This window comes from Aspergillus caelatus (assembly GCF_009193585.1).
Source record: "Aspergillus caelatus strain CBS 763.97 unplaced genomic scaffold BDV27scaffold_149, whole genome shotgun sequence".
In the NCBI taxonomy this organism is placed as follows: Eukaryota; Fungi; Ascomycota; class Eurotiomycetes; order Eurotiales; family Aspergillaceae; genus Aspergillus; species Aspergillus caelatus.
This window is the reverse complement of record NW_022475412.1, coordinates 29,103-56,124: the sequence shown is the minus strand read 5'-3', so window position 1 is coordinate 56,124 and position 27,022 is coordinate 29,103. Positions and strand designations below refer to the sequence as shown.

The following is a 27,022-nucleotide window of genomic DNA, read 5'->3' as shown; positions in this document are numbered from 1 at the left end:
CTCTTTTCTTTGTGCTGTTTGGGTGGTTTGGTGTCGAGTCTTGTGGATAGGGGGTTCTTGGTTACTTTTGTTTTAGAGGTGAGTTCGTGGTGGGTTTCGGGATGGTCTTGGTATCTTATTTAGGGTTAAAGGAGGGTAAGGTGGGTATTGCGCAGTGGATCGACTGTACGTATTCTGGAAAATTCTTGCTCGTATTCAAGGGAAGTTTAGTACATTGGGTGGGTTACTCGTATAATACGATCTGGGAATGCTTCGGCTAACCCTAATTGTAGCGTCGCAGTCGAGGTTGAAAGACATGAACCCGGTTATGTCACTGACTCCTTGAGTGAATACTATCAGTGATATGTTTTATTCATTCAAGATATTAACCTCCGTAATGACATTCAATTTATGATTCACAGGGTAGAGAAAATATCATTCCTACCAGGCAGCCCAGTTTTCACTATACAATAGCTATTGTCTAGGTTAAAAGCGCTTCCCCTCTCTCTAGAACTCATCGACTATCATACATACTTCTTGCTCTTCAGATCTAGATAAGGAGGGTATCATCTTCATCTTCTTCCATTTGCTTATGTAGATGCTATCGAACCATTATTGTCTGTCTGAAAACCCTTGCCCTGCTATATTCTCAATAGGTCAACCGTGCAATCAAAGAAGGGGAAAACACCTTGTCTTTTCCAAGCACACAACTTTCCTTGTAATTACAGTTTCTTTCAGTCTACACTTATAGCCATGTGCTCGTTGCGCCAATGTGTTGTTTGAAGGAAATCTCGACGGCGTTGTTGGGCCCTTGGTGTGCGATAAGGACTTGAACCGGAACCGGTCAGGTTATCGTCGGCTACCAAATACTTACATTATCGATGGCTTGAACCCAGGAAAAACAACTTGTGCTGGGCAGCCCTGCACGCGGTATGCAGGTCTGAAAAACGAGTGCCGGCCGTTGCCAGCACCCGCGTGGGCCGAAGCAGCTCGCCTGCAGGCCATGTCTCCGGTTGGAAAGCTGTAGAGGCTATAGACACACTCGCGAAAGCATATTAAGACTTGCCTACGCAAGCTCGATACGGTGAACGCGGAGCATCCGTGCCTCCAACCGCAACGTTTTCCGTTTGCTCAATGATAAATAGGAACTCGCTGGCAAGAGGCCTTTAGAGGCAACTTGGAGGACTAGGCTGATCTGTGGTGATTTCGTTCCTTTGTTATTTGTTTGTTTGTTTCTGGGGCCCGCTGACGGGCACCCTGCGTTGGGCAATAATCTTATTCAAGATATCCCAGAGCCATCAGTCCGTCAGGAACACTGCTGTTGACCCGGACCCTGCGAACTTTTGCAGGGAAGCAACCTTGTCGAAATGGGAAGTCTGAAATACCCGGTTGACAGATACCCTACACTCGACCAACCAATTCAGTTTACTGAGCCGCTACCTACAGGCACGCCGATGCTAAATTTTGCACAAATTCAGGTGCCACTGGCAGAAAGAGTATGCTTCGCATAATCCAACAAGTTTCAGCAGCACATCCACACTGCCTGTTCTTTGGTTATTGCGTCGACTGATTTAAAGGTGTTCCGCCGCGCCATTCATTGATATGCGGGAGTTACTTCAGCCGTATCGTCAAATGCATGAGGTGGAGACCCTACTCTGCCATCACCATGCCGTTTTCAGTCGACTATCTTGACATACTAGCAGTTTTCGTCGATGTGGCCATGGCTGGTTCGCTTCTTTCCTAGATATGGAGCACACATCGGCCAATTCAGGTTGCTACAATGCCCCACATCATAAGCAAGTCATAGCTCAGCTTCCTTGACGACAGGACCCTCTCGTCGAGCATCGGATGCAAATGCAGTGGTTCTCGTAAAATCGAACAAGAAAGCGAATAGCCGGGTCGGTAGCAGGTCTATCTTTGTTCTTGACCGCTGGTTACTTCGAACACCCTTCGGCCGGGTGTCGGAACCATATTTTGGATAGCTTTGACGCCTACGAAACCTACAACAGGCCTTTATGCGACACTGTTATCTTGTTCTTCACTCTGAAAACATGAAGATACCGAAAGTCGTGTGGTGGTTCTCCTGTTGACGAATCTTGGGCGAAGCTGCCACAGCACCCTGTTGGAAGCAGTACATCAGCGGTACTTAATGATATCAAAGAGATCGTTTAAGCCTGTGATAAGTATGCCAAAGTTCATGATTGAGAGTTATTCTGGGAGTATCCCAAAGGCTGTCTGGGGTGTCTCTCCTCATGCTTCGAAAAGAGAATTATGTGTTATCGCTACGTTGCATCAGCTACTGCATCTTGCGGAGGAGTAAGAGCTCGTATCACAGAGCATCTGTACTCTATAGAAGTACCCTTGCACGCCGCCCAAAGTGCAGCCGAGACGTACACGTATCCTGTTATGGGGACGAAGCGTCCTGTGGCATTGAAGTGGCCTGGCGGGGTATGCCAAACTACAGAACAACCGATTCTGGACACCTATTATGTCGTCGTTGACGTCAAGGGACTGAATAAGACTATTCAGTCCGACCTATACCTTATTCTGAACAAACAGGCCGGACTTTCACTATGGACCCCGGGGCATGTTTCACCTACCTCCTAGGTTATCCAACAACACTGTTACTTTGGGATACCTAATCTTTATACACCAGTACGTTTCTATGGTTTTCTATCATCTCGGAACTTTAGAAGATACTAGCCTCTGTGGATTACCAAAAATGGAACCTAGCTGAACAACCGAAATTTCTAATCGGTAAGGATGATACTCGAGTCCGAACTATTTGAGGACTATGTATATCCCCATAATACGCTGGCAGTGTCCCAACTATACGATGGGAACGATGTGTAGCAGACACGCTTCTTCCCCATTGGGGTCCTTCCACATATGTGTTGAAGGCAAAACCTTTTTGTTGAGCACAGAGAGCTAGATTAGAAGAATGGAATCATCTCTGACCTTTTTCTTTTGGCTCTTCCTTTGGTCGTAGCACGATGGAACTAGGGAATTAGCCGTGACGAGCGGTGCTATACATAATGGGACATACCAGTCTCGGGTGCCCGAGGAAGAGCAGACGTCTCTATTGAATACTCTGGAATATACAGCCCAGTACGACCGCGAATTTGCGAAGGAAGATGACTTTCCGGTAATCATTTAATTATTTGTTGGCCCTCAACACGGGCGGATCTTCTATGGTCGGATGGATGGCGGGAGTTCAGTGCACTATCAGTACTTCCACTCTTGCGAGAAATCCGAGTACCTAACTCAATGTCACCTATCGACTGCCTCACAATAACAAGCTACACACCGAGACTCCCAATGCTAGGGCGGATTATCTTAAAAGACAGGGCACCGTGCTTGCTCGCGTGAGCTATGATATCTCAAATTTACTTGGCGAAGTGTGTTCTGTCGAACAAGTGACTGTAGCTAAATATATGTAAGTGCTATCTAATCTTTAATCTATAACTAGTTGTATATTGATTCATATAATAGCGAGAGTGGAGCAAGACAAACGGTCTTCGAAAACACATCAAAACTCACAAAGGACACCAAAACATTGCAGGTAAAGAGGGTGGTGGTAGAAGCCAAGAGAAGAAAGATCGGGCTATCGGTAGGTTTACTATATAACTACTCACATAGAACCCTTGAACATGTGGATATTGATGGCGTTGCTCTGAATTATACCCGGGGCGCAATGTTGGCCGTTAATTGATATGCCTTCGATTATCTGGAGCTGCAGGGCTGGTTTATACATTGGTTCGATAATATGGAGTCTAGCTCAGGCGACTATTATCTGTTTCGGAACGATACTATGCTCCTAGCGGATATCATAGCCTGAGAGGCATTTTGGTGTCTGGCTAGCTCCTTATTGACGCCACACTACCGGGTTCAGAATACTATCCCTGGGACCTTGACATATTCAAACCGAACAATGAGCACCAGGAAAGTCTTCTAGATCTTGAGATCGGGAATGACACGTATTTTGAGCTGGACTTCTACGCATATGATGCAGGAGACACCGGAGAAGGGAATGCGGTAGGCTACTGTGTGTGCCTCATGGAGCACGCTCGAACTAGTGCACATATTCTTCCACGCCCACCATCCACATCTGCTTTTACCAGGGACCTTAATGAATAACATGCTAACACATGACAATACTCGATTAATGTCGCCCGTCCTTCGCTACCTCCAACACTACGACGCCTTCAGCAGTGGTCGAAAAGCGATTTCCTCAATATCGACTGCGTGGCCCTGCAGGGCCAACGTTGCTGCGTTCGCAGACTTAACATCTCCTCTGTATGTGGTCTCCGGCTGTGGCCGCTTGAAAATCACTCTGCACAAAATATTACTAGTTTACTATTGCCTACACAGTGGTTATTCGACCATGTCCTCTGATTATTTCACAAGCCGCTACATGGAAAAGATGAATTCTTTGCCTTTGCGCAAGGGGTCCTCTTTCTCGACGGCAGCAGTCATAGAACTCTTCAAAGACCCAACAAGCCTCCCACAAGATGCTAGTCAGGATACCTCGCCCAAGCATTCACATCCGTGAAGACTGATTTTGCTCGCTTCTAGCATGATGAATTCCATGTACTTCATGCATGGTCTTCCTAAAATACTCCCTAACAAAGCTTGACTCTTCTGGTTGGTAGTTTCAATTGGTTTACCCTATGGTTTAGGGCACCTCAACTTTTATTATTTCCGACTAGTTCTTTGACAACGCCCCTTAGCTTTGGTCTGGAGGCCCATCGGTCTCGGTCGTTGTGAAGCGTCGCTTGCGGCCAGTTGACCCATTTAGATTTTCACAGGCCGGCGGGTGCTGCCTTGTGCTGGAGAAACGAAGTCTAAGAAGAAGGAGATGAAGAAGAAGGAGGAGATGGAGAAAAAGGGATGTGAAGAAGAGGATGATGTCAAGGAGTTGGCAAAGTTGGCAAAAATGGCAGAAGAGGCGAAGCGCAAGGTACGTGCAAGGACTGCAGATGTGCCCCAATTTGATTCACACCCCTACCTTTCGTTTCCTGGAATATATTGGAGGTGTTCTTGGTCGGATAAGCGTAACCAGCTTAACCAGAACGCGCAGGAAATGAGTGCGGTTCCACCAGTGTACATTAAAACCTTAGTCCCACCGGTTGGCTCTACCGCCGCAACGCCAGATGTGCAAGTGTGGATGCTGATATACGAGGAATTATTGGGATTACGCTGGATGAACTCAATACGTGAAGATAAATCCAATGACAACTGAGGAGAGATAGTATCAATGATTCTGGTGTTAGGACACGAAACGGGGGGTTTATGAAAGGGTTGGTGATATGGAGATGTCAGTAGCATCACGCTGCACGTGTACTCGAGTACTCCGGATGATTTGGCCAGTATGCATCGGACGCTTATCCGAGGATTCCTTATAGTGGCGAGTAACGGCCAGTCGTACTAAAGATGTGGATCCTCTACCGAAAGGATAACCCTTGAAACGCACAAGATGATCTGATCCATGGCGCATAGAACTCCGTTAACAGCACCAGTGCAGTTAACAGCTGAGTGTTTACCTTCCAGTTTTGATACAAGAAGTAAGAGTCAAGGCTCTTTGAATCAAACGAGAAAGAATAATTCTATTGACAGACCTACCACCAGAGCTAGGTCCGCCAGTGGTCGCAGCGTACAGAGACAAGCCCTGGGTAATCACTTCTAAGGGATACTATCTTTTCATAGGTGAACAGTTGGTGCGGCTCCATCCTTGATTAATCGATACCATGGCGAGTCGTTTCAAGATTGCAATCTCAGACCGGCAGCCTTAAATACCTAATTGACCGATATCTAACGCTTGGTGAGTTGCTTCAATCTATTGACGTACCACTCTACAAATGCACCAATGCTGAAGGCAAAAACGCGTTTCGAATACCTTTGAATTGAATTAAGACATCTATCTCCGTTCCGATCAAATTCGGTCCTTTCCAGTCTATTTCGATGATTTTTGTATGTGTACGAAGCGGCCAATTTCGCCAACAATACCGAAGCGCCAGATGAAAGGACTCCAGGCCTAAGACTCCCATCGCAAGCAACCTTGCAGAGAGCGGGGCTGGATGGGGCTGATAAAGTCCTATATATGTGAAAGTCGCCGGGCTAGGTGGAGGAAAAGTACTAACTATATGGATGTTATGAGTCTACAGCTGAGGCAGCACCGCTAAAATTTCTCGCCAGCACCACTAGCGCAGTTTTTGGTCATTAAATATGATTCACAGCTGAGCCAGCACACAAAATACTGTTTTGAAATCTAACACAATCAACAACACCCTCTCGGGCCTCTCCTCTCCGCCACCATACTGTCTTCCCTTGCTGAAATAGTAACTTAGTGGTGCTGGCAAGAAATTTTAGCGGTGCCGCCTCAGCTGTGTCCTGGGATGTTGGGTTGCCACATATTCGTTAGCGTGTTACCGAGACTCTCTTGAACTAAGAATCCTTCGATTAGCACTATGGATGACTTTGTCTACTATGATGAATAAACGTCCTGTTTACATGATAGCCTTTACAGTTATAAACCTGCTTGTCACCAATAAATCTATACGTGGAAAGATGCAAGGATTGAATTTGCATGGCTAGTTTATTGTCGAATTTTGCATAGCTAGAAATTTTGCAGCATAGCCTGATGCATCATTGACCACTAAAACTTTCTTGAACGGTAACTGGTGTTGTTTGTCCCACTCCCGTAGGATTAGATCCTGATATGCCGGAAGATTCATCAAGGCACCCGACAGAATGAGTGCACATTTACGGGGGTCACAGATCTCAGCCAGCGGTTTGATCTGCTGAACCAAAGTGCCAGCTGCAGATGTTAGGACCCCTAGCGCTTGAGGGTCGGGGTCTCGTTCTCTAAACCCTAACTTTGTGACAACCTTCGCCATGTCGCCTATCTTCTCTTTAGGACTACCAGTCGCGTGATATATGTCTCTGAGAACGCCTGCTTCGTTAGAGTTGAGTTCTTCCAATACTGCCCTCTCGAACTCTGTGAGCTTGTGAGTTGCTTGAAATTGCTTTTGCTCCACACTGGACAAAACAAGCTGAAGCGCTCTTTTGCCGATATCAAAAGCGCTCCCTTGGTCCCCAATCAGGTAGCCCCAGCCTCCGGTCCGACCAACTTGGACAATCTCGTTAGACGGCCCCTTCTTGAAGGCAGTTGCTACCGATCCTGTCCCAGCGATCGCGGAAATCGCACATTCGACCGAGTCATCCATTGCAATACAGGAGCCGAGGAGTATACCATCACTGGTCAGGCGTAGTGTTCCATGATTTATAGAAACACCAAAAAGTTCCTCCAGACGACGAGTCAATGTTGCAATCTGGTCCGCATGGTACAGCCCAGCCAGTCCTACCCAGACCTTCGAGAATCTTGGTAGATCGGGAGGGCCAAATCCCTGTTTGGCAAGCGCCATCGAGGACGCCTGCTTTGTGGCCAATTTTATTTGATCCATGAGTTCCTCTAGAGTGACTGAGTTGAAATTACAGGGACCAGCCACCCCTTGACCAACAACCATGGACTCTGTTGCAATCGAAACGGTGCAGTTCGTTCCACCACCGTCAACACAAAGACAGTAGTCGGGCTCACCAAGAGACACGGGACTTGGCGGGGCTTTTGTTCTAATTCCTTGAACAAAAACGTGGAAGTTACCACCTGCAGAATGAAGTATCTGCCTGGAAACATCCGGAGGAAAGCCAGAGATAGCTACCGCGCAGGCTAACTTGACGCTGCCCTGGCACTCCTGGATTAGAGAGTCAAGGACCGCATCGCCCTCAGCTGTTTCAGGGATGTCAATAGCCTGTGACGATGGTAGCCCATTCTTCTCTATGATATGCATCGGGGCTCCATTGCAGACCTGGCGTACGATTCTTCTTCCACGCGCCTTTAGCTTCCAATTATTTACTCGAACATCAATCATAAGACCCTTGTATGTTTTGCCAAGCTTTACCATAGAGCAGGTACTGATCATGTTGAGGATTTGTTTAGCAGCGCTGCCCGCTTTGAGTCTAGTGCTGCCCGTGAGAAATTCGGGACCAACTAAAGGACATATGATGTGTTTGACTCCGAGCTTGCCAATTCTAGACGGATGCGTGTTCGTGATACCAGCTGTGAGTGCATCATGCTCAAGAGCTACTTGAAGTGCTCCTAGAACAAATGGGGTTCGTCCCGACGCTGAGATGCCAATTACTGTGTCCTTTCCATTAAGCTGGAGGGCCTCCATTCTCAGAGCTCCGTCACTCTCCACATCCTCAGCCCCTTCTTGGGCGTGGATTATGGCTTCAGTACCCCCTGCAACGACGGTTAGAAACTGTTGGGGGTCGACCGAGAAGGTCACTGGCAATTCACTGCAATCCATGAACCCGACTCGGCCGCTATTGCCGGCTCCGACATAGATGAGCCTGCCTCCAGCTTCGAGTCGCGGAGCTAAATCGTCAATCAATGATGCAATAGCTGGTAGACAGCACGCGACAGCGCCTCCGACTCGACTCTCCTCTTTATTGAACTCTTCACAGAGGCCCAGTGTGTCAAGAAGATCGATCTTGTCCGCAGTTGAGGTTCGGGCCTCTGTCTGCAGTAGGTCCAGACGTTCGACATGTTTCGATGGTGCCATGATCTGGACTCTAGCGACTGCACGCAATACCGCTAGAGGTTTTCATGGGTTCGGTATATTGTTATTTTTGGAAGAATGTAAATGCGCTTCAGCAAGGGTCGCCATATAGTAGAAACCGGCAAGATATGGCGTGAAAGTGGAACTCGGTAGCCGATCTCCGCCCGAGATCCGTATTGCACCTCAAGCCAAAATGGCACGTTCGCCTAGTGTGCAGTAGTTCATTTTAGTCTGGCACTCTTGTTCGGCATTCACGACTTAGGTCTCTTTAGCAAATGTAACTTCATAAACCGCTAATCCTGTTCTGTTCTGGATTAATTTATCATCCCTACCTCGTCTGATTTTCGCTTGGCGCAATGGGAGACCAGAATTTTGCTGCACCTGTGGCTATATATACACGCATGCCTTCTTCCTCCGACTGTCATTATTCATAGTGACTCCTGGTCCGCTGGCACAATGTCCGAAATAAAATCCGCTGAGCCAGACGTAACCTCCTCTCATGATAATGAATTTATTCCACCAGGGCCAGCCAAAAGTATTTGGTCTAGAATATACCATGATCCGTGGTTTCAAGTGTCATTGATTTCATTTATTTCTTTCTGCAATCCGGGCATGTACAATGCTCTCACTGGAATGGGAGGTTCTGGCCAGGTAGACGGTACTGTTGCTGCGAATTCGAATGTCGCGACTCATGCATGCACTGCTGGCGCGGCCCTGGTTCTAGTGGGCGCATTCTACAAATACCTTGGTCCCCGATTATCTCTTCTTATCGGAGGATGGACATATGCTCTATACGCAGGGTCTTTACTGCACTTCAACAGAACGGCAAACGGCGCATTCGTAATTGCGGCTGGTGCGATTCTCGGTCTTGGTGCCGCTTTCTTTTGGGTGGCCCAAGGTACGATCATGGTTACCTATACCAACGATAACACCCGTGGGCGAGCGATCGCTCTCTTTTGGGTAGTGTTCAACCTCGGAGGAGCTATAGGCTCTCTTGCCAGTTTCGGGTTGAACTACCACTCCAAATCTGGCACTGTGACCGACTCCACGTACATTGCCTATATCGTTGTTATGCTGTTTGGGTGGGCTCTATCGGTGTTTGTGTGCTCGACTGAGTCACTGTCTCGCAAATACCACGGCAGTAGGATCTCACAGGACTCGAAGGCCCTCAACTGGTCAAACCTCAAGCGTTCGATTATGCAGACAGTCAAGATTGTCTTCGACTGGAGGGTTATGTGCCTCTATCCCATGTTCTACAATGCCAATGTGTTCTATTCATACCAGCAGAATACCGTTAACGGCAAGACCTTCAACCTGCGCACACGCTCGCTGAATGGCGCATTGTACTGGATTGCTCAAATGGTGGGAGGGCTTCTGATGGGCTCTGTCCTAGATCTCAAGGGGATTAACCGCCGTGCTCGAGCATGGGTCGGCTGGGCAGTATTGTTTGTCACAGGCATGGCAATCTGGGGAGGAGGCTACAAGTTCCAGGTCTGGAATGACCAGCGTATGCAGCTTGGTTTCAAGCAGGACATTGACTACAAGGCTGGTAGTCAGTATCTGGGCCCGATGTTCTTGTACTTCTTTTACGGCGCCTATGACTCGTTTTGGCAATCGTATTGCTACTGGATTATCGGGGCGCAGTCCCAGAACCCTGTGGTCAATGCCGTGATCGTTGGTACTTACTCTGCTCTTAAGCCTGCGGGAGGAGCCATGGCCTGGCGAATTAATGCGAACAAGCTCAATGCCATGTCCGAATTTGCTATGAATTGGGGACTTTGCATTGGTAGTCTTTTGGTGGCAGTTCCTACTGTGTTGACGCTAAGAAAGGGGAAAGACAATGCGGAAACAGACCACTGTTGAACCGGCAGTAACTAATGGCTATAGGCCAGAGGGCGCTTCTGACGAGTGAACTACTTATGAACAAGATATGGTTTCCCGCTGGTAATTTTTGACAAAATGTTATTGGTCCTATTGGCCGAGAGAATATGTATGAAGGGATTCAGTGGATGCTCGTGCCTTCATAGCAAATAGATAGTAGATTAATATAGGCTGTCTCATTTAATACATGGAACCGCAACCCTCTACCAGGGTCCAGACCCACAAGTCGCTCCAACTTTTTGGGGGTATTGATGTTAGTAAGAAGAATAACGTTATGATTTGTCTCAGATTACACTCTCTGAGTAATCATTATGTCCATATGTTACTGAGCTTTTACTAACATTTTCTTTAACTTTACTATTTGCGCATATAAATTCGCTTCTTTCTGCGCTGACATGCCTGGCGTCAAAATCCCCACGAATGACGACTTTTAGTTTGTTACGTGTTAGGAAATGATATAGATGATCAAACACGCCGGTCTGGTTAGGGCTGCGACTGGACCAGCCGAGAGGTGGGGTTTCATAGCCGAGATCCGCCGATAGCGGCAGTCGGGCTTTGTTTCGGGGTTCACGATTTCTGTCATCCATGGATGCCTCAGGCGCCGGCAAAACAAGAACCTCGTATAAGAAAGTGTTCTGAACACCGATCTCTTCGTGCGGACCCAGAGCTTCGTCCTCACGACCCACCTCATAGTGCCGGGCCATGGGCGGGTCGAGAAAGTCTGCTAGCTGCCTGATCTGCCGCCGGCGGAAGGTACGTGCCTAGACTAGCTTCAAGCTATATATCAACACGTGTCTACTATTCCACCTCCTCTAACCTCAACACACGACTAGATCAAATGTGACCGCAGTGCGGGCTTTTGCAACAACTGTCGCAATCTTGGCGAACAGTGTGTATATACAACGGAAGCTGGCACGGATACCAACGTGACAGACGATGGACCTACATCCAGTGACTCGGTGACGCAGGCTGGGCTTAAACGACGGCGAGTCCTCCGGTCCTGTTTAGAATGCAAGCGAACAAAGTCCAAGTGCTCGGGCGGATCTGCATGCACCCGATGCACCAAAAAGGGCCTGCACTGTTCGTTCCACGAGGAAGAACCAAACCCCCGAGAGGAGGCTTACGTTCAGGGGTCATCTCACGCCATCCCGACATGGCTAGTCATGAGGAATTTACCACCTATTGATCGGGTGCGAGAGCTCATCGACATTTATTTCGCACAAATTCATACAGTCCGCTGTATGGGGTTCTTGCATATTCCGACCTTCATGGAGCGCTTTAAAGACAGGAAGACGATCTTCACTGAGATGTCTGGCTTGATATATGCCATGTGTGCGTTGGCTGCTCCATTTTACTGTGCAAGAGTGATTGCTGCCAAGGAGGATGGACCTAGCTCCACCGTGTTATTCTTTGATGCCGGTAGAGGCTGGGCGGAGGCCGCGATGCAATCGATGTTTTCGAGCTTTGGAAGTCCGCGAATCGAGTGTCTCATTACAGGGGTCCTTCTCCATGAATATTACCTGAGAGTCGGCGATTATGCCAAGGGCTTCCTGATCTCAGGCTTCATCGCGAGACAAGTTCAACTCCTACAGCTGAATATGGAGTACGACGATGACATCCTGTGTCGGAAAAGTAAGATGTCATGGGCTGCGAAGGAGACTAGGAGACGCGTTCTATGGGCGTGCTATCTCCTCGATGCTTCCATAGAATGCGGTATCAACCAGCTTTGCCTCATACCCTCCAACGATATTTACGTGCAGCTCCCCTGCTCCGAAGACCTGTTTGTGCGTAACATCCCATGCAATACAGAAATGTTGACCAGGGGGAAACTACTTCCCTTCGCTGACACTTCAGTGGTGGGTGCGGCTGGGAATCTTGATATCCGTGCATATTATATTAGAGCAATGGCTATTCGCTCCAAGATCTTGAAATATGTCAAGCACTTGGAGGGTGAAATCCCCTGGGAAGTCACGGAAAATTCTCAGTTCCATAAGCTCGACAGTGAAATCAGGGAGCTTGATGCTTCCATCCCGGACAGCCTCAAAATGTCCGCGGAGAATATATACATCTTCAAGGGCTCTGGTCGCTTAAACTTGTTTTTCGGCGTACATATTCTCATTGCTCAGACATTCAACGACTTGTATCGTGTCGGTGTATCAAGACTGGTATTCCCGAATACTGCGACTAAATGGATACGGGAAAACGCTCCGGCTGAATTCATCAAACTGTGCCATCGCACCTGTATCAGCAAGGCCGTCTACATTGGTTCCTTATTAAAAGATCTCTGGAACTGTCACAAGTTGAGCATCATTGACCTTCCCTATGCGGTGCATACGCAGATATGCAGCAGTGTCCTGGTCACCAGTCTTTCGTCATGGAAAGAACCCGATCCGCCGCTCTCTCACCTATCCCACAGCGACTATCAAGGTATATTGCAGACCAATGTCACAATCTTGAAGTACCTACAAAGGTATATCAAGGCGGATTTGTACTACGAGTCAGCCACGCAGGCGCTGAAGCACTTCAACACACGATTCTCACAGGAAACCCTCGAACGCAGAGCGACTAGCTCCATAAGAGAATCCAGCCCGGTAGACAATAACGATCATATTAGACCGTCCCAGTCTTCCTTAGAGCATATCTTGAACCCGCTGGGTACGTATCCCATGGCTCGCAAGCAGGTACAACATTATGATCAGCAACATGCGCGTGATGGCAATTCAGACAAGCCATCAGTCCCGCAGTCAGATATCGCAGCCTTCTGCCCATCCACCACCGATAACCCTGCGAATATGGATGGGTTCTTGGGTTTCCAAGACCAGTCCTTTTTCAGCCAATTTCCGGACTGGGCACCCGACATCCCAATCATGAATGACATGGGATATCCTACGTTCCTAGATCAGTACCCGGTTAATATTGGCGATGGGACATTGGTGATTTAGTAGTAGAACATAGTAATAAAGGGAACTACCTAAACGAGGTCGGGTAGATTATGTACATAACTTGAACCGCTCTATGATATTTCCATCAAAAGACCCGTATGATACTGTTACGAAAGCTTTTTAGTTGTTGTATGCCCTGCAGAATCTCGCGGAGTGGTACCGAGTGGGGCCCCGGAGATGCCGAAAGTTCTGCAGGGTTCCGGGCCGTGTCAATGAGTCAAACGGGGAGGAAAAAAGGACTCCGAGTCTATTAAATCATCATTTTCCCCGCCAACCATCCCTCCTCACCTCAAACAAAACATAACTATTCCATTGATCCCACGCCATCATGCCCCAGACTCTACGCTTCGTCACCCTCGACGTCTTCACTACCGAACCCTTCCTAGGCAACCCCCTAGGCGTAGTCTTCCTCCCCAACGACCCAGAAAATGCCATCACGCAAGAGAAAAAGCAACTAATAGCCCGCGAATTCAACTACCCGGAGACGATCTTCGTGCACCCGCACGAGAAAGCCGACCCCACCAGAAAAATCGACATCTTCACCACAGCCGAAGAACTCCCCTTCGCGGGTCATCCCACCATCGGCGCAGTAACATGGTTCCTGGAACTCTCGCCCGACAATGACGATCGCACGAATGTGCAAACTCTCATGACAAAAGCGGGTCCGTTCGCCATGACCCGCGTCCCGAACTCGGGTACCGTTGCTGCTAAGATCGCGCATAATGTGCATATCCATTCGAAACGGTTCCCGGTGGCGGAACTGCTGCGGCTTCATCCTTCCCTGAGACCTTATCTTGGGGGGGATGATACTGCGGGATTCCCGGTTTTCTCGATTGTGAAGGGCATGAGTCAGGTGCATGTTCAGTTACCTAGTTTGGAGGCTTTGGCTGCGGCTGAGGGGCCGGTGAGTGGGGAGGTTGTTCCTTGTACTTCGGTGGCTCAGGGTGGGTATCTGGATGCTGGGTGGGAAGGGGATGGTTTGATTGTCGTGTATTTCTTTGTTCCGGGGGTTTATGATGAGAAGACTGGGAAGACGGTTATCCGGTCGCGGATGTTCTTGAGGAATTTTGAGGATCCGGCTACGGGGAGTGCGGCGAGTGGATTGGCTGCGTATTTGACTTTAACTCGGAGTGGGGAGTCGAGCGAGACTGCGTATGATTATGATATTGTGCAGGGAGTGGAAATGGGGAGGAGGAGTGATATCGGTGTTGCTGTTACTCTGAATGGGGAGGATAAGAGCAAGGTAGAGAGTGTTGAGCTTCGGGGAACTGCGGTGCAAGTTAAGTCGGGTGATATTAGGGTATGATTTGGAGTAGTTTCGAAAGTGTCTTGAGATTTTCATGACTTTTTTAAGGCTTCGCTAGCGCTGATGAGGTATAAATATGAAGGTCAGAGTCTTATTTTACCAGAATTTGGAAATAATTATGCTAGTCTCGGTTTGTTTCTGAAAGCATAGGCAATGTTGTTTTTATCTGAAACTATAGGCAATGTAATTATTACTCCGGATATAGAGAGACCATGGTTATGGACACTCCCCTTTTGACAACCCAGTATGGCATACCGGGCGTCCGTGAACATTACGAACTCCGTCGCCAGTATACTAGATATATATTATTTTTGCCCTGCGGTGAAGAGAATTAGGAGATATAATCGAAATCAATTTATTCAGGTTCGTCATCTAAGACCTTGAAGACCAAATTTGTCGGTGATCTCAGCGGCGGTCATAGCTATGCCACAGGAACAAAAGGGCCAATTATGCTTGATTGCTTTCTACCAAGCATATCCTAGAGGCTAGACCGATAGTATAACTATAGCTTATTTCAATATGGCCTATTTTATTTGCCAATTATCAAATGAATTTCGGGTAGTAGAAGAGACTTGATCTAAAAAAGGCTTAGTGCGTCGGCCGGAAGCTCTCCACTTGCCCCACCTATGCATCATCTTCTATGCGTTGTTGCTCCAGATCGCCTGTCGAACGCAAGAGAAAGCATCGATCCTCAAATAACATCGGTCTACGCTGAGCATCTTAATCTCTAGTTTCTTCTTTATTAGTTGCAGATACACAGGACGAGTGTGATATGGACACTCCCACGAGAAGCTCCGAGCCGTCGTCCGTCGCCTCGGATGACGGTGGATATAACACACCCACACATGATACTTTATCTCACATCTCCAGCGATGAGTATGGCGCGCCGCAGCATGATGGCAACATACCAGAATATACACACCCAGATTTTGCCTTGCCGAGCTATTCAAGCGTGAACCAAAGTCAAGTAGGGGTGTGTCCCTGGAAAGGAGGCACGTACATCATCCGCGACCCCAAGACCCAGCTCGTCATAGCCCTAGAGAAGGGTGTCTTGGGCCTGTACCCGGAAGCAAACGAAGTGGAAAGCCTATATCACTACGGTCGTGGCAGTCACTGGCATTGTGTGGAGAACGACCGTATGTGGCTCGGCTTCTATAACGCAGTCTCTGGTACATATATTGGGCATGATAATCGGAAGAGCAACTGGCGGTTCCAGGCTAAAGCAGAGCGGCATGATGAGTGGGAATGGTTTTGTGCGCGTCAGCACCCAGATGGCGGACATATCTTGCTGGTGAAGCACTGGAATGAGTTTTTGCCGATGAGCACCGGGGGGAAAGATGACCGGGAGTTAACGGTGGACGCGCAACGAGAGGGTGGGACTGTCTGGGAGTTTATCAGAGTTGATTCGGAAAAGTAAGCTGGACGTACGGACTCTGAGAGACGGTCGGGATCTGGTGGTTCATGATGGCGTTGAATAGGAGGAGGGCATTAAGTGACAGGCCACCATATAACCTTCCAGGTTATCAGAAAGGGTTGTAGTTTACTTGGCCCGTTCTGCTCTGAACCCTTGACTGTCTCATCTAGAGTTGCAATTGGGTCGGATTTGAATTCCAAAATTTTCAGGATTTATTTCAATTAATTAATCAATCAATTTGAACCGATTTAGTCCACCTTAGAACGCTAGCTAAGGTCCGTCTCTGTCGGGGTGTTTTATTAGAATAGTTTATTGCAGGACGATCTGTGTTGCCTATACTTCAAGGCATGGTTGACTGGGCGGAAATTTACTTTCTTCATGCGTATTACCCAAACTGCCCCTATTTGGTGGCTTGTTGACCAAATACTGGCACATAAAGTTAGGATTGGTGCTAAGTTCCTCGCGGACCTGAAATACGGGGTTAGCAACGATGTGTTAGAACTAGACAAGTTACAGATACTGACAATCTCGAGTCCACCAACCAGCTCACCGTCAACCCATAGTTGAGGGAACGTAGGCCAGTCACCAAATTCTTTCAGGCCCTGTCTAATATCCTCATCGGCCATGACATTATAGGAACCATATTCGATGCTGTGCTCATCTAAAATCCGAACCAACCGTCGACTAAAACGGCACTGAGGCGACTTGGGTGTACCTTTCATGAATAGCATAACAGGGGCAGCCTTGACCAGCTCGGTAAGACGGGTGACTAGAGCCTCCTTGGACTGTTTCAGCTGTTCCGGGGTAAGAGCTGGGGCGGCGGGGATGGGGAGAGCCTTGATGCCAGTATAGCGTTCGATAGCACTGCGGACCATACTGGGGTCGTCGCCTCGAATGGACTCGAGGACTAGACCATTACGCAGGCAAACGACACAAGGGGCTATGCGGACGCCATATTCCTTTGCAATGTCAAGCAGCCCTTTGGCATCGATGCTGACAAACGAGATGGTTGGCGGGGTACTGGCGGGGTACTGCGAGGCAAGGTCGGTTAGGCCAGCGGTCATTTGGGTCTTGAACACGGTCCATGGAGTGTAGAAATAGAGGATAAGGAGTGCAGAGGGTGAGAGGGCGGCCAGGTGCGCTGAGTAGTCGGCTTTGGAGGCGATTTCAGTGAGACTTGACATGGTGTCAACGTGCCTCCCACTATGCAAAGGTATCTGAAAAGAGAGAAGAAGTTGAAGGTCAAAGAGGTGAACTGAAGCTAAAATTGCTATGCGGGAATTGAGACAAATGAGCTCCAAAAAGAAAGCCCTCGTAGTCAATCAAAGGGAATGGGCGATACCAGACACGCTGAGCTCCTATTTCGAGCACACCGTCGATATCATCTCCCACATAGGAACCCTGTTGGCATCGGGGCATCGTTGGACGATTGCTCAGCATCCCATTGGTTAGCTTGAAACAGTTCACTGCGGTTAATACTTGCTTCTTGGTACCATAATGATCACGGATCTGCCGCACGCTCCTCTTACCATCGGCGCACTAGGATGATTCCTCCGAACTCGTATAACGTGGACCAATCATAGTTTGTGAATATGTAAGCCTCGTTCTTCGCATCTGCAGAAATGAGGAAAAAGATGGAAGATCTCTCAGCTGCCTTGCGTATTGCAGATCCATCTCCTATCCTGATATAGTCCTGCTGTACTCTTGAAGAAGTGGAACCAAATTCCAACTTTTGTATCGTCGACTCAACCGCCACTATGCGTCACTCTGGCAGTCTCTGGCGGGACTATTCGCAGCTGAGGCTGGAGGGCGAAATATATTTATGGTCCACGATAGTAAGCGACGTCCAGACAGATCCACTGTTTAGATCAACATTTCGTCTATGGTGCCACGTCCACAATTGTCCTATCCAAATCGCGCTGATCTTCAGAGACGTACCCACTGGATCAAAGACGTTACAATTTGAGGGGTATCATTGACTAGGGTCGATATCCTTTCTATTAGGGAAAGGAAGATTCAAAAACCCCAAAAACCCCGCTTGAGAATAAACATCGTTGTCCACAGTTGCCTCTATTTTCCGCACACCTCATCCGCCGCAGCACCTACTGAGAACCTGTCCTCTCTTATCACCGATTACGATGTCTTATAAAGTTACCTTGGAGACCCCTGATGGGAAATTCACCATTGATTGTGATGAGGATGCATACATCCTGGATGCAGCCGAGGAACAAGGCATTGACTTGCCTTATTCATGCCGTGCAGGCGCATGTTCCACCTGCGCTGGAAAGATCATTTCTGGCACAATTAATCAGGAAGATCAATCGTTTCTCGACGACGACCAAATAGAAGCTGGATTCGTCTTACTCTGTGTCGCTTACCCCACCAGCGACTGTGTCATTTCCACCCATAAGGAAGACGACCTTTACTGATAGGACACCTGAATTCCTTTTTTTCCCTCGGGGTTGTTCTCCATATAGATAGCACAAAAATGATGGGAACCACGTTTATCAGTTGGAGCACTACGCCACCTCTGTCCCCCCTATCATGACCAGTCAAAATACCTTCACCCAGCACATTACAACGCCTAGGACGACATCCTCAACGGTAACACGAGCATTAATTGAAACGCCGGGCATCTCCATACAAGTGGCCTTAAAGCAAACCACACTACGCACTACACTCGTACTGAAGCATAAAGCAAGGCCGCAGTCAGCCTAGCAATACTTCATATGTACGCGATGGGTTGATATCGGCTTCAATAGTGTATCTTCTATCTTTTATATAACAAAAATCATTCGAACTTCACATATGTTTCTACATTTTAAGTTGGCCTGAGATCTTTCGCCTCAAATATTTTGTCTCTCTCTATGAGCAATTTTTAATTTACCCCTGGCGTAGTTTATCATTTCCATGCTTAGCTTATTCTGAATATGTTCTACTGTGGTCCGATAGGTTCTACCTAATACAATAGTAAAGCTATTACTTTATGTGAGTTAACTATATTTTGAAGAAATCCTGCGAGAAGTGATTGTATATTTTATTTCTTTTTTCTTTCCTTTTTTTTTTTTTTTCTTTTTTTCCTTTTCTCTTCTATCTTTTCTCTCGAACTTCTTGAAATCACTTTCTTCCGCTCATGCATTAAATTTCTAACCTATGCTCGCGTCTATACCTAAGTGCTTACGAGCATTCATGACATTATATGTATAATTTCAATTTTACATGATTAATAGTAGTCTTGATTTGTACGTTGACCGAGTTTATTAAATAGTAGCAATTCAATAGCAAATCAGATTAATCTAGAGATTCTACATAACGCAGATGGACTTGATTGAAATCTGTATACTTCTCCAAACTGCTTGTACTTTGTTGTGATTGTTGGATGTAGAAGTAGGAATTTAGCAATTATCAAATACTTTAATTTTCATAGTCATGTATTTATCTCATAAAATCTTATCCGACCTCTAATCTATAGTAATATTTCAAGCGTTAAACTTAACCCCCCCACCACCGCTTACGAGGAGGCTGCCTCCTTGGCGAATGTCTCGAAGAGGGTCTGAAGGCGACGACCTTCACTATCAGCAACGTCGGAGTAGCTGGCGGCAGCGCCGAAGGGATGGTATGGGAATGGTCTAAGTGTCATAGAATATGTTAGCACATGCGCAGACAAAGCATCTAGATGGAAGGATAATGCAGTTTTTGAAGGCATAGTGATGACTTTGGGCTGAAAACAGGACCACATACCCGTATTCAGGCACAAAAGTAACCGGAGATGCGTTACGTTGGACAATTGACTGAATAATCTGTTTCCAGGAATCTTCAAAGAATCGTCGTTCCTCTTTGAACACGTCGTTGGTTGGCTCTGGGCATTGTGACGACTGCGTTGTCCCCATTCTGGCATGGATATGGGTCACCTAGAGGGAAACACATGTCAGAACGTGGAAGATAGCTCCGATGGAAAAGGGAAACTAACACGAGGAATGATAGTGCGGAGAAGTTCCTTGTCCTCCTCGCCCTGATCAAGAAGACGTTCGCAGGCGACAACAAAATGGGAGAAATCGGCCGTAACTTGCAGGCTTGGATCAATCGTTAGCTGACGTTTCATGAAAGTCTACTAGTGGGCGGCTTGTATTACCTTGGGACCCTTTTCAAGACTGCTACGGTAGAGTAGGGATTGAAAAATACCCGGTTTCTATGAGTTTCATGGCTCACCATACCTTGCAGTCCGAGTTCGGCATCAATGGCGAGAGTACCCGTGAAGAATTCAACGGCCTGGTCAGTTGACCACCCATCACTATGCTCGTGGTCAATGTCACCTCCCCGTTATGAGGTATGGGTTGGGAACCGTACTCGCCAGAGTGTGCGTTAATCTTGAATGGCTTAAGAGTTTTGGCAATCTCGAGCTGGGCCCGATAGTTTTCAAGATGATCTTTTGGAGTCAGGCCCACTGGCTTCGGACCTGCATAACAGGGCCATTTGGAATGGATCCTTGGGGTGTGGTGTTAGAGTTGTTGTTTACATTGTAGAGATGACCGTGAGGGCTAAGTTGAGTGGAGTTCACATGTGCAAGAGACTCACATAACACAGATTTCTAGGCCGACTTCATCGCAAATGCGACGGATCGTGGAGACGTTGGGCAGAGGAGCTATGTCAACTTCAATTCCCACTAAGATCGCACAGAACCTCGTTAGTCGACTGCTGCTCCGGGGGAACCCTCACGTCTCTTACCATAACCTTGATCTTTCAAGGTCGGAAGCCACTTTGCCCAGTTCTCGTAGTTATCGCCTGTGTCAACACCCCACGTGGAGCGGAATCGGAGGATTTGTGACATTGTGATTGTTCCCTTAGTGGTAACAGGTCTGTAAACCGGTCAAAGCCAAACGAAGGTAGGAATTGATGTTGCCTTTAGTACGCAACATCATCGCAGACTGGGAAAGATGCTTTATTTCTACCTCAAGACAAACAATAGTATGAGGGGAAGAAGCAAGATCGAAAGAGTAAAGAACCACGCAGCGGGTCCGTTGACGCCATCTGTCGAGATTAGGGCATCGGAGATCGTCTAAGTGGGGAAATCTTTCCCCATCAAGCATCGGGGAAAGATGCCGAGAACGGCAGAAGAGTCCCCACCTTACTTTTTACGGAGATTATCTCCTAAAGCTTGGCCGTGAGGGGAAAATAAATTCTATTGAAGTAATTCGACTAAGTCGATAGCATTGCATTAGTATAGCTGGCCTTGATAGCGATGCGGGGTAGCTCTTGGAGTATAAAATGCCTATTGATCGCACCGCGACTTTTTCCTCGCACGCGATAACTGTTTTTTACCGACCTGGATTGTCATCTCCTTTCCTTTCAATCGAGTCTGTCGCAATGGCCCCAAACACTATGAAAGCGGTTAATTATGTCGGCCCTCATAAGGTCCGGGTCCAAGAGGTTGAGATGCCCAAGCTGGAACATCCGGACGATATCATTGTCAAGGTCACGACGGTGGGTTACCAACATTGCCGCGCACAGGGGATCCTTACTAACCCATGAGATAGGCTGCTATTTGCGGCTCTGACCTGCAGTAAGTATACTTTTGGGGGGTGAAGAGTGTCGAAAAAATGCACAGAAAACTTATGATGCTTCAGCATGTATGAAGGGAGAACCGCCGCCGAGCCGGGTATTACATTTGGTACGAAAACATGGAAATAGCACAGTGGCTGTTACTGATGAGTCATAAAAGGTCACGAAAACATGGGTATCGTCGAGGAACTAGGAGAAGGTGTTACACTGTTGAAGAAGGGAGATCGCGTTGTCATGCCATTCAATGTTGCGGATGGTCGATGCCGCAACTGTGATGAAGGCAAAACTGCGTTCTGCACTGGGGTCAACCCCGGATTTGCAGGTGGTGCTTATGGTAATACATTGACACAGATGTATACGATTTCTTTTTTACTAATCTCCAGCAGGCTATGTGGCTATGGGGCCATATCGCGGAGGTATGTGCTTTAGGTGATCCCAAGACAAAAACGTTGGCGAGTTGATCTGATTGGAATGTGAAGGCCAGGCTCAGTACATCCGAGTCCCGTACGCCGACTTTAACGCTCTGCTGTTGCCGCCGGGCACGGAGCACGAAGCCGACTTTGTTCTCCTCGCAGGTGAGTCGCCAACGTTATTTAACTTATTTACCCTATTTATTAACCCAGTGCTGTAGATATTTTCCCGACAGGTATGGATTCACACGATCACCCTCCCCCGGAGCCTCTGTATTAACGATAAACTATAAGGTTGGCATGGTGTCGAGATTTCTGGCTTCAAGTCAGGAGAAAGCATTGCTGTGTTTGGTGCTGGTCCCGTTGGCTTGATGGCAGCCTACTCAGCCCAGCTACGTGGAGCCTCTCGCGTCTTCGTTGTAGACCGTGTTCCAGAGAGACTGGCTGTTGCAGAGAAGATCGGCTGTACCCCAATTGACTTCACCAAGGGCGATGCCGTGGACCAAATCATTCGTCTCAACGGCGGAGAGGTCGACCGCTCGGTGGATGCTGTCGGCTACCAGGCCGTCGACACCAGTGGCTCGAAGGAAAAGCCCAACATTGTGCTTGAGAACATGATCCGTGTCACAAGGGCCTGCGGAGGCATGGGGATCCCTGGACTTTACGTGCCAAGGTTAGCGGTCTCACTCAAACCCTATCATAATCTTATGGGGCTAATCTTCTCGTTCACTAGTGACCCGGGTGCATCTGATGAGGTTGCCGCCAAGGGCGCAATTAGTCTCAGTTTTGGAAAGCTATTCGAGAAGGAAAGTACTTTTTCCTTGACATCGACATGTTCGCATTCCTAACTTGCTGCAGGGTCTATCGCTTGCTACTGGCCAATGCAATGTGAAAGCATATAACCGGTACCTGAGAGACCTGATTATCGCTGGCAAGGCCAAGCCTAGCTTTGTCGTCTCCCATGAGATCAGGCTCGACCATGCGGAAGTTGCGTACGAGAAGTTTGATAAAAGAGAGGACGGGTATACAAAGGTACTGATCCATCCGAACGGGGGATTTGAATCCACGACAGTAGGACAGGTCAGTTAAAACATATTGGTCTATGTTCATAGGAGCATGGTTATTGCCTGATGGAGGGTCTGAGTTTGCTGAGATAATTGGCAGGTTACGTCAAAGTTATGATTGACATGTTGGAAGTCTCAAGGCGCTAATAGTCCGAATTTGTTGGGTTGTGGGTTATTTACTGGCTGTTTATAGAAATTTATTTCTTTTAATTTTATTGAACATTTTATATGTTGTACTTAGACCTATCCAGTGTTTACTTGTTTAAGGGACTAGTGGAAACGACAAAGCAACAGTGAAATTTGATTAGGTAAGAGAAGATGACATCGAAGATCTCTGTATAATACAACAAGGGAAGCAACAAGGATTAATCGTATGAATCCGCGGAACAAAACGAAAGGAGGTCCAGGACAGAAATTGATTAACCAGAAATAGCGATGAGCAACAGTAGGGGACTGTCCTTCGGGGTGCACAGAGTTGTTAGAGGGCTATCCCTTTACAAAACACCATGTCGCCGATGAGAGCCCATACGTCGGTGGTGGTGCGCGCGTTTGCTTGGCTGAGTTGTTGACGAGGTGGACGGAGGGATGGAGGAAGACAGGGATGTTGATGAGCTTGGTGGAGCCGATGAAGGGGTAGTAGACACTGTTGGCGTAGGTGAGGAAGAGGATGGGATTGCTGGAACAGTTGGATGGACACTGCTGGACGGGGTTGGACTTCCTGAGGGAGTCGCGCTACTGCTAGACTCAGCACCAAGAGGGTAACATTGTGATTCAAGTGGCGCAGTGTATTCCTGTACGTCCAAGTTGTTAACGTCCGACCTTTCGGAGTACTAGGTGCCACATACCGCAAGGATTTGATTAACATCCGGTTCCCCGTTGTCATCGCCAAAGGTGGCTTCAAAATTGAGACTAACACTCGCCGATGGGTCGACCGTGACGCCATTCTCTCGGTGTTTGGAATCATCAGGGCAGGCTCCATCAGTTGCTGTGATATGTTAGTATTTCAAGAATCAAGATGTATATATCGGCATGTGCTTACAATGTACAACAGCCATAGTCGCAGCAAGACTCGGTTTCAAATTGAGACCGACCTCGACTCCCTTGCCTATGTTTGTTAGCCTGGAATCTTTATTCCTTGAGTGGATATATTACCTATCACCTGGGCAGAAATCTGCAATGATGCTTTAGGATGCAGCTCAATCGCACCCTCGATCTCCGCGTCAACTGCCACTGGAATTGGCTCAACCGAAGGCGTCCAGCCATTTGATTCCACACTACGTGATTCAAGGTCTATAGATACCACAGCAGAATCATTGAGGTTGGCAGTAATCCCAGCCGTGACTGTAGCAGAGCCAGTCAATGGGCCCATCATATATCCGAGACTGAAAACAATCTGAGGCCCGATGTTCAGGATACCCCCTGGAATGGAGATACCACTAAGGGGAATCCTCCCGAGGTCAACCTCGCCGCTCTTTTGGTTCTTAAGGTCACCATCCAGTGCAACTCGTGGCATAAAGGTGGCTGATACATCGTTGGGGCTAAGGCTCAAGCTTCCCGTCTTGGGAATTCCAGCAACAGTCTTCACATGAAAATCAAGTTCAAAAGCACCCTGCGTGCTGCAGTCTGCACATTCCCAGGTAACATCAACGCTGTCAACCGGGAGTTTTCCACTTTTCACCGGTATAACTTGGTTGAAGTCCAGAGATGCCGACCTGTCAATATCACGCCTTGCTGCGGAGGAAGAGGCTCTTTGTTTGCCTATATTGAGCTCATAGCTATGTGCGATCTCGTTCCAGCTTGAGCGTTTACCCTGAAGCTTCGTTGTCTTGGTGCTTTTGTCGTACGTAACGTTAGAAACAATGAATGGAAGCCTGTTGGTGTTCCCATTGCAGGATCCCTTTGCAATCACTAATACAAATGTGCGGTCATCCATATCATTGACCCATTCCCAGGCTTGCTCTGCGTAGGTAAAAGCTTGCTCCTCTTTGAAGTTTACCGTAACACTAGTGTCGGTGCAGTGAACAGATTCGAGCAGTTTCCCAAAACGCTCCATGGAAACAATGTTCTCTTGCTCGCCGGTAAGTGAGACTGTGAAGTTGGCAAAAGATGACTGGCCATCTTGTTTCCCTGAAAGTAAAGATAGGTAAGTGGTTATTATCCAGACACCCGAAGTCGCACCTACCACTGTAATAGAATGAATCCTGCTTGAGTAGATCAAGGTTCGAGTATTCAGATCCACGAAGAGTTAGAGGATGCGGTTCTACTTGCAGATGGCTGATTTCCTCGAATACCAGAGACAGACCCTTCTGGGCGTGTAGCACAAGCCACGAAGCCAGCCAAGCGCGTACAAGATGCATCTTGTATTGTCGAGGCAAGATGAAGAATTGGGATGCTTCCTTTCAAGCTCTCCATGCTCATCGTAAGCGTCTTTATATCATCCAAGTCCACGGTCATTTTATGAGACCCAGGGCCCGACAGGGGCCAAAATGAAGTTCTCTTCCATGTGCCTTTCTTTAATTTCCCCTGCAGTAGATCATCGTTTCGTCGCAAAGGATTGCATATCATAATTTAGAGGGTCGTATTGACGAGCCCAGTTCCCCACAAAGTAAACCAATCCTTGGGGATTTACCAAGATATGATCCATACAGGACGATTATTATTTTCTTTAGGTATCCAGTGGACCAGCCGCCTATGAGAAAGTATTAGGCGTGCTTCGGCTTGGTACCCGAAGGTTGGCTTGGTGGTCGGCAGCCTGCCGATAGCATCGGCGTTGCCGACGCCGATGGAGCACAAGGTCGCATTGTCGTTCATATCTGCACTATATTTGGAAAGGAGGTCCTTTATTTTGAAACGGCCATATCTAGCCGCGGTCCGCTCAGCCGTATCCGAGCCGGTATTACAAACGCAAGTTAATCGATCTGCTGCCCGCAGTCCTATCCCCAAAGTATAGGGGTCGGTAGGTATATTAACCCCATAGCTACCGCCGTACGCGAGCTACAACCGCTACAGACAGAATCAATCCACTCGGGATACTACTACCTGTATGTAAGGAGCATAGTGGCCTCCTGTACCTACGGAAGGCCAGTAGCTCTCTATGTACCTTTGACTATCACTGCTTGTAATTTCAAGCTTAATATGTTATACCTGTTTCATGGTGTCATTCAATTTATGCATTTTTATCTTTTTACTTGTTCAACATGTAGATATATTAGCTACTAACATCGGCTAGGTCTTGAAGGATTACAATTGCTGTGCCACTGGCAATTTCACCAGCTACTGTCCTTTTTCCTGTCTTGGGTACGTGACAGTCTGGAAAGGCTTACTAAACTTGACCTTCTGTAAGTTGGATGATTCTATCTTGATCGTGTGATCCATTACCAAACCATGTACACATAACTTGATGGGACAGTGTCTGTCGGGAACTGAGACTTGACTGCCTGCAGCATCTTGCGCTTCCATCAAAGCAAGGTCGAAGAGTTCACCCGGCTTAAATTGGACGACCTCATATCGTATACCATCAGCTGGGCAACATTGAACTCGCCAGGAAAGCACCTCAGACTTCAGAGCTTTAAGCTCCCGATGAATACCCCCATCTTGCGTTTGCAGCTCAACTGAGTTTATCAAGGGGTCTAGCAGCGCCATTATGTATGCTTGCAATTCTTCAGCGTGTGCATCAAGAAAGCACGCCTTGAACCACGAGTCAGTTTGTAGCATGTGGCAAAATGCGGCTTTGTGAAAGCTTTCGAAAACAACGCTAGTAGCTGAGTAGTTGAGGCGTCAGGAATGTAGCAAATCTCATGAAGATGTGCAGAGTCTCACTGATCTGCTGGATGGCTTTCTCATACCCCC

General features: G+C 47.7%; 10 protein-coding genes across 10 annotated transcripts; 6 read left to right on the top strand and 4 right to left on the bottom strand.

The window, feature by feature from the left end:
- Positions 1 to 6,569: 6,569 nt before the first annotated feature.
- Positions 6,570 to 8,703, bottom strand: BDV27DRAFT_166369 (putative glucokinase regulator family protein; the record flags this gene model as incomplete). Its single annotated transcript, XM_032074174.1, has 1 exon — positions 6,570 to 8,703. Exon 1 carries the CDS (start codon positions 8,598 to 8,600, stop codon positions 6,570 to 6,572), a length of 2,031 nt encoding a protein of 676 aa, XP_031925285.1. The 5' UTR covers positions 8,601 to 8,703.
- Positions 8,704 to 9,029: 326 nt separating this feature from the next.
- On the top strand, positions 9,030 to 10,642 carry BDV27DRAFT_131883 (major facilitator superfamily domain-containing protein). The gene has a single exon (XM_032067736.1). The coding sequence runs from the start codon at positions 9,054 to 9,056 to the stop codon at positions 10,458 to 10,460; it is 1,407 nt and encodes a 468-aa protein (XP_031925284.1). The 5' UTR covers positions 9,030 to 9,053; the 3' UTR covers positions 10,461 to 10,642.
- A 1,104-nt stretch (positions 10,643 to 11,746) lies between these two features.
- Positions 11,747 to 13,420, top strand: BDV27DRAFT_147189 (uncharacterized protein; the record flags this gene model as incomplete). Its single annotated transcript, XM_032070703.1, has 1 exon — positions 11,747 to 13,420. The coding sequence occupies one exon, from the start codon at positions 11,747 to 11,749 to the stop codon at positions 13,418 to 13,420; it is 1,674 nt and encodes a 557-aa protein (XP_031925283.1).
- A 269-nt stretch (positions 13,421 to 13,689) lies between these two features.
- BDV27DRAFT_131880 (PhzF family phenazine biosynthesis protein) lies at positions 13,690 to 14,853 on the top strand. The gene has a single exon (XM_032067735.1). The coding sequence runs from the start codon at positions 13,749 to 13,751 to the stop codon at positions 14,724 to 14,726; it is 978 nt and encodes a 325-aa protein (XP_031925282.1). The 5' UTR covers positions 13,690 to 13,748; the 3' UTR covers positions 14,727 to 14,853.
- A 447-nt stretch (positions 14,854 to 15,300) lies between these two features.
- On the top strand, positions 15,301 to 16,190 carry BDV27DRAFT_131878 (uncharacterized protein). The gene has a single exon (XM_032067734.1). The coding sequence runs from the start codon at positions 15,499 to 15,501 to the stop codon at positions 16,141 to 16,143; it is 645 nt and encodes a 214-aa protein (XP_031925281.1). The 5' UTR covers positions 15,301 to 15,498; the 3' UTR covers positions 16,144 to 16,190.
- A 283-nt stretch (positions 16,191 to 16,473) lies between these two features.
- Positions 16,474 to 17,583, bottom strand: BDV27DRAFT_166364 (glutaredoxin family protein; the record flags this gene model as incomplete). The annotated part of the gene is made up of 2 exons (XM_032074173.1): positions 16,665 to 17,583; positions 16,474 to 16,608 (listed from the first exon to the last, which is right to left on the bottom strand). The coding sequence occupies exons 1-2, from the start codon at positions 17,322 to 17,324 to the stop codon at positions 16,474 to 16,476; spliced, it is 795 nt and encodes a 264-aa protein (XP_031925280.1). The 5' UTR covers positions 17,325 to 17,583.
- A 231-nt stretch (positions 17,584 to 17,814) lies between these two features.
- On the top strand, positions 17,815 to 18,926 carry BDV27DRAFT_131876 (ferredoxin-1). Its single transcript, XM_032067733.1, has one exon. It carries the CDS (start codon positions 18,279 to 18,281, stop codon positions 18,567 to 18,569), a length of 291 nt encoding a protein of 96 aa, XP_031925279.1. The 5' UTR covers positions 17,815 to 18,278; the 3' UTR covers positions 18,570 to 18,926.
- Positions 18,927 to 19,651: 725 nt separating this feature from the next.
- Positions 19,652 to 20,968, bottom strand: BDV27DRAFT_147184 (sugar phosphate isomerase/epimerase family protein; the record flags this gene model as incomplete). Its single annotated transcript, XM_032070702.1, has 7 exons — positions 19,652 to 19,769; positions 19,882 to 20,051; positions 20,111 to 20,213; positions 20,273 to 20,431; positions 20,488 to 20,625; positions 20,716 to 20,803; positions 20,866 to 20,968. 7 exons carry the CDS (start codon positions 20,966 to 20,968, stop codon positions 19,652 to 19,654), a joined length of 879 nt encoding a protein of 292 aa, XP_031925278.1.
- Positions 20,969 to 21,519: 551 nt separating this feature from the next.
- On the top strand, positions 21,520 to 23,198 carry BDV27DRAFT_147183 (glutathione-independent formaldehyde dehydrogenase; the record flags this gene model as incomplete). Its single annotated transcript, XM_032070701.1, has 9 exons — positions 21,520 to 21,621; positions 21,675 to 21,700; positions 21,765 to 21,808; positions 21,860 to 22,033; positions 22,086 to 22,115; positions 22,179 to 22,274; positions 22,404 to 22,782; positions 22,843 to 22,919; positions 23,005 to 23,198. The coding sequence occupies 9 exons, from the start codon at positions 21,520 to 21,522 to the stop codon at positions 23,196 to 23,198; spliced, it is 1,122 nt and encodes a 373-aa protein (XP_031925277.1).
- A 469-nt stretch (positions 23,199 to 23,667) lies between these two features.
- BDV27DRAFT_159980 (uncharacterized protein) lies at positions 23,668 to 25,530 on the bottom strand (the record flags this gene model as incomplete). The annotated part of the gene is made up of 5 exons (XM_032072959.1): positions 23,668 to 23,964; positions 24,019 to 24,158; positions 24,213 to 24,278; positions 24,326 to 25,300; positions 25,356 to 25,530. The coding sequence occupies 5 exons, from the start codon at positions 25,528 to 25,530 to the stop codon at positions 23,668 to 23,670; spliced, it is 1,653 nt and encodes a 550-aa protein (XP_031925276.1).
- Between the last annotated feature and the right edge of the window lie 1,492 nt (positions 25,531 to 27,022).

Coding starts and splice junctions, on each gene's coding strand:
- BDV27DRAFT_131876 (XM_032067733.1), top strand. CDS start 18,279: ATGTCTTATAAAGTTACCTTGGAGACCCCTGATGGGAAATTCACCATT.
- BDV27DRAFT_131883 (XM_032067736.1), top strand. CDS start 9,054: ATGTCCGAAATAAAATCCGCTGAGCCAGACGTAACCTCCTCTCATGAT.
- BDV27DRAFT_131878 (XM_032067734.1), top strand. CDS start 15,499: ATGGACACTCCCACGAGAAGCTCCGAGCCGTCGTCCGTCGCCTCGGAT.
- BDV27DRAFT_131880 (XM_032067735.1), top strand. CDS start 13,749: ATGCCCCAGACTCTACGCTTCGTCACCCTCGACGTCTTCACTACCGAA.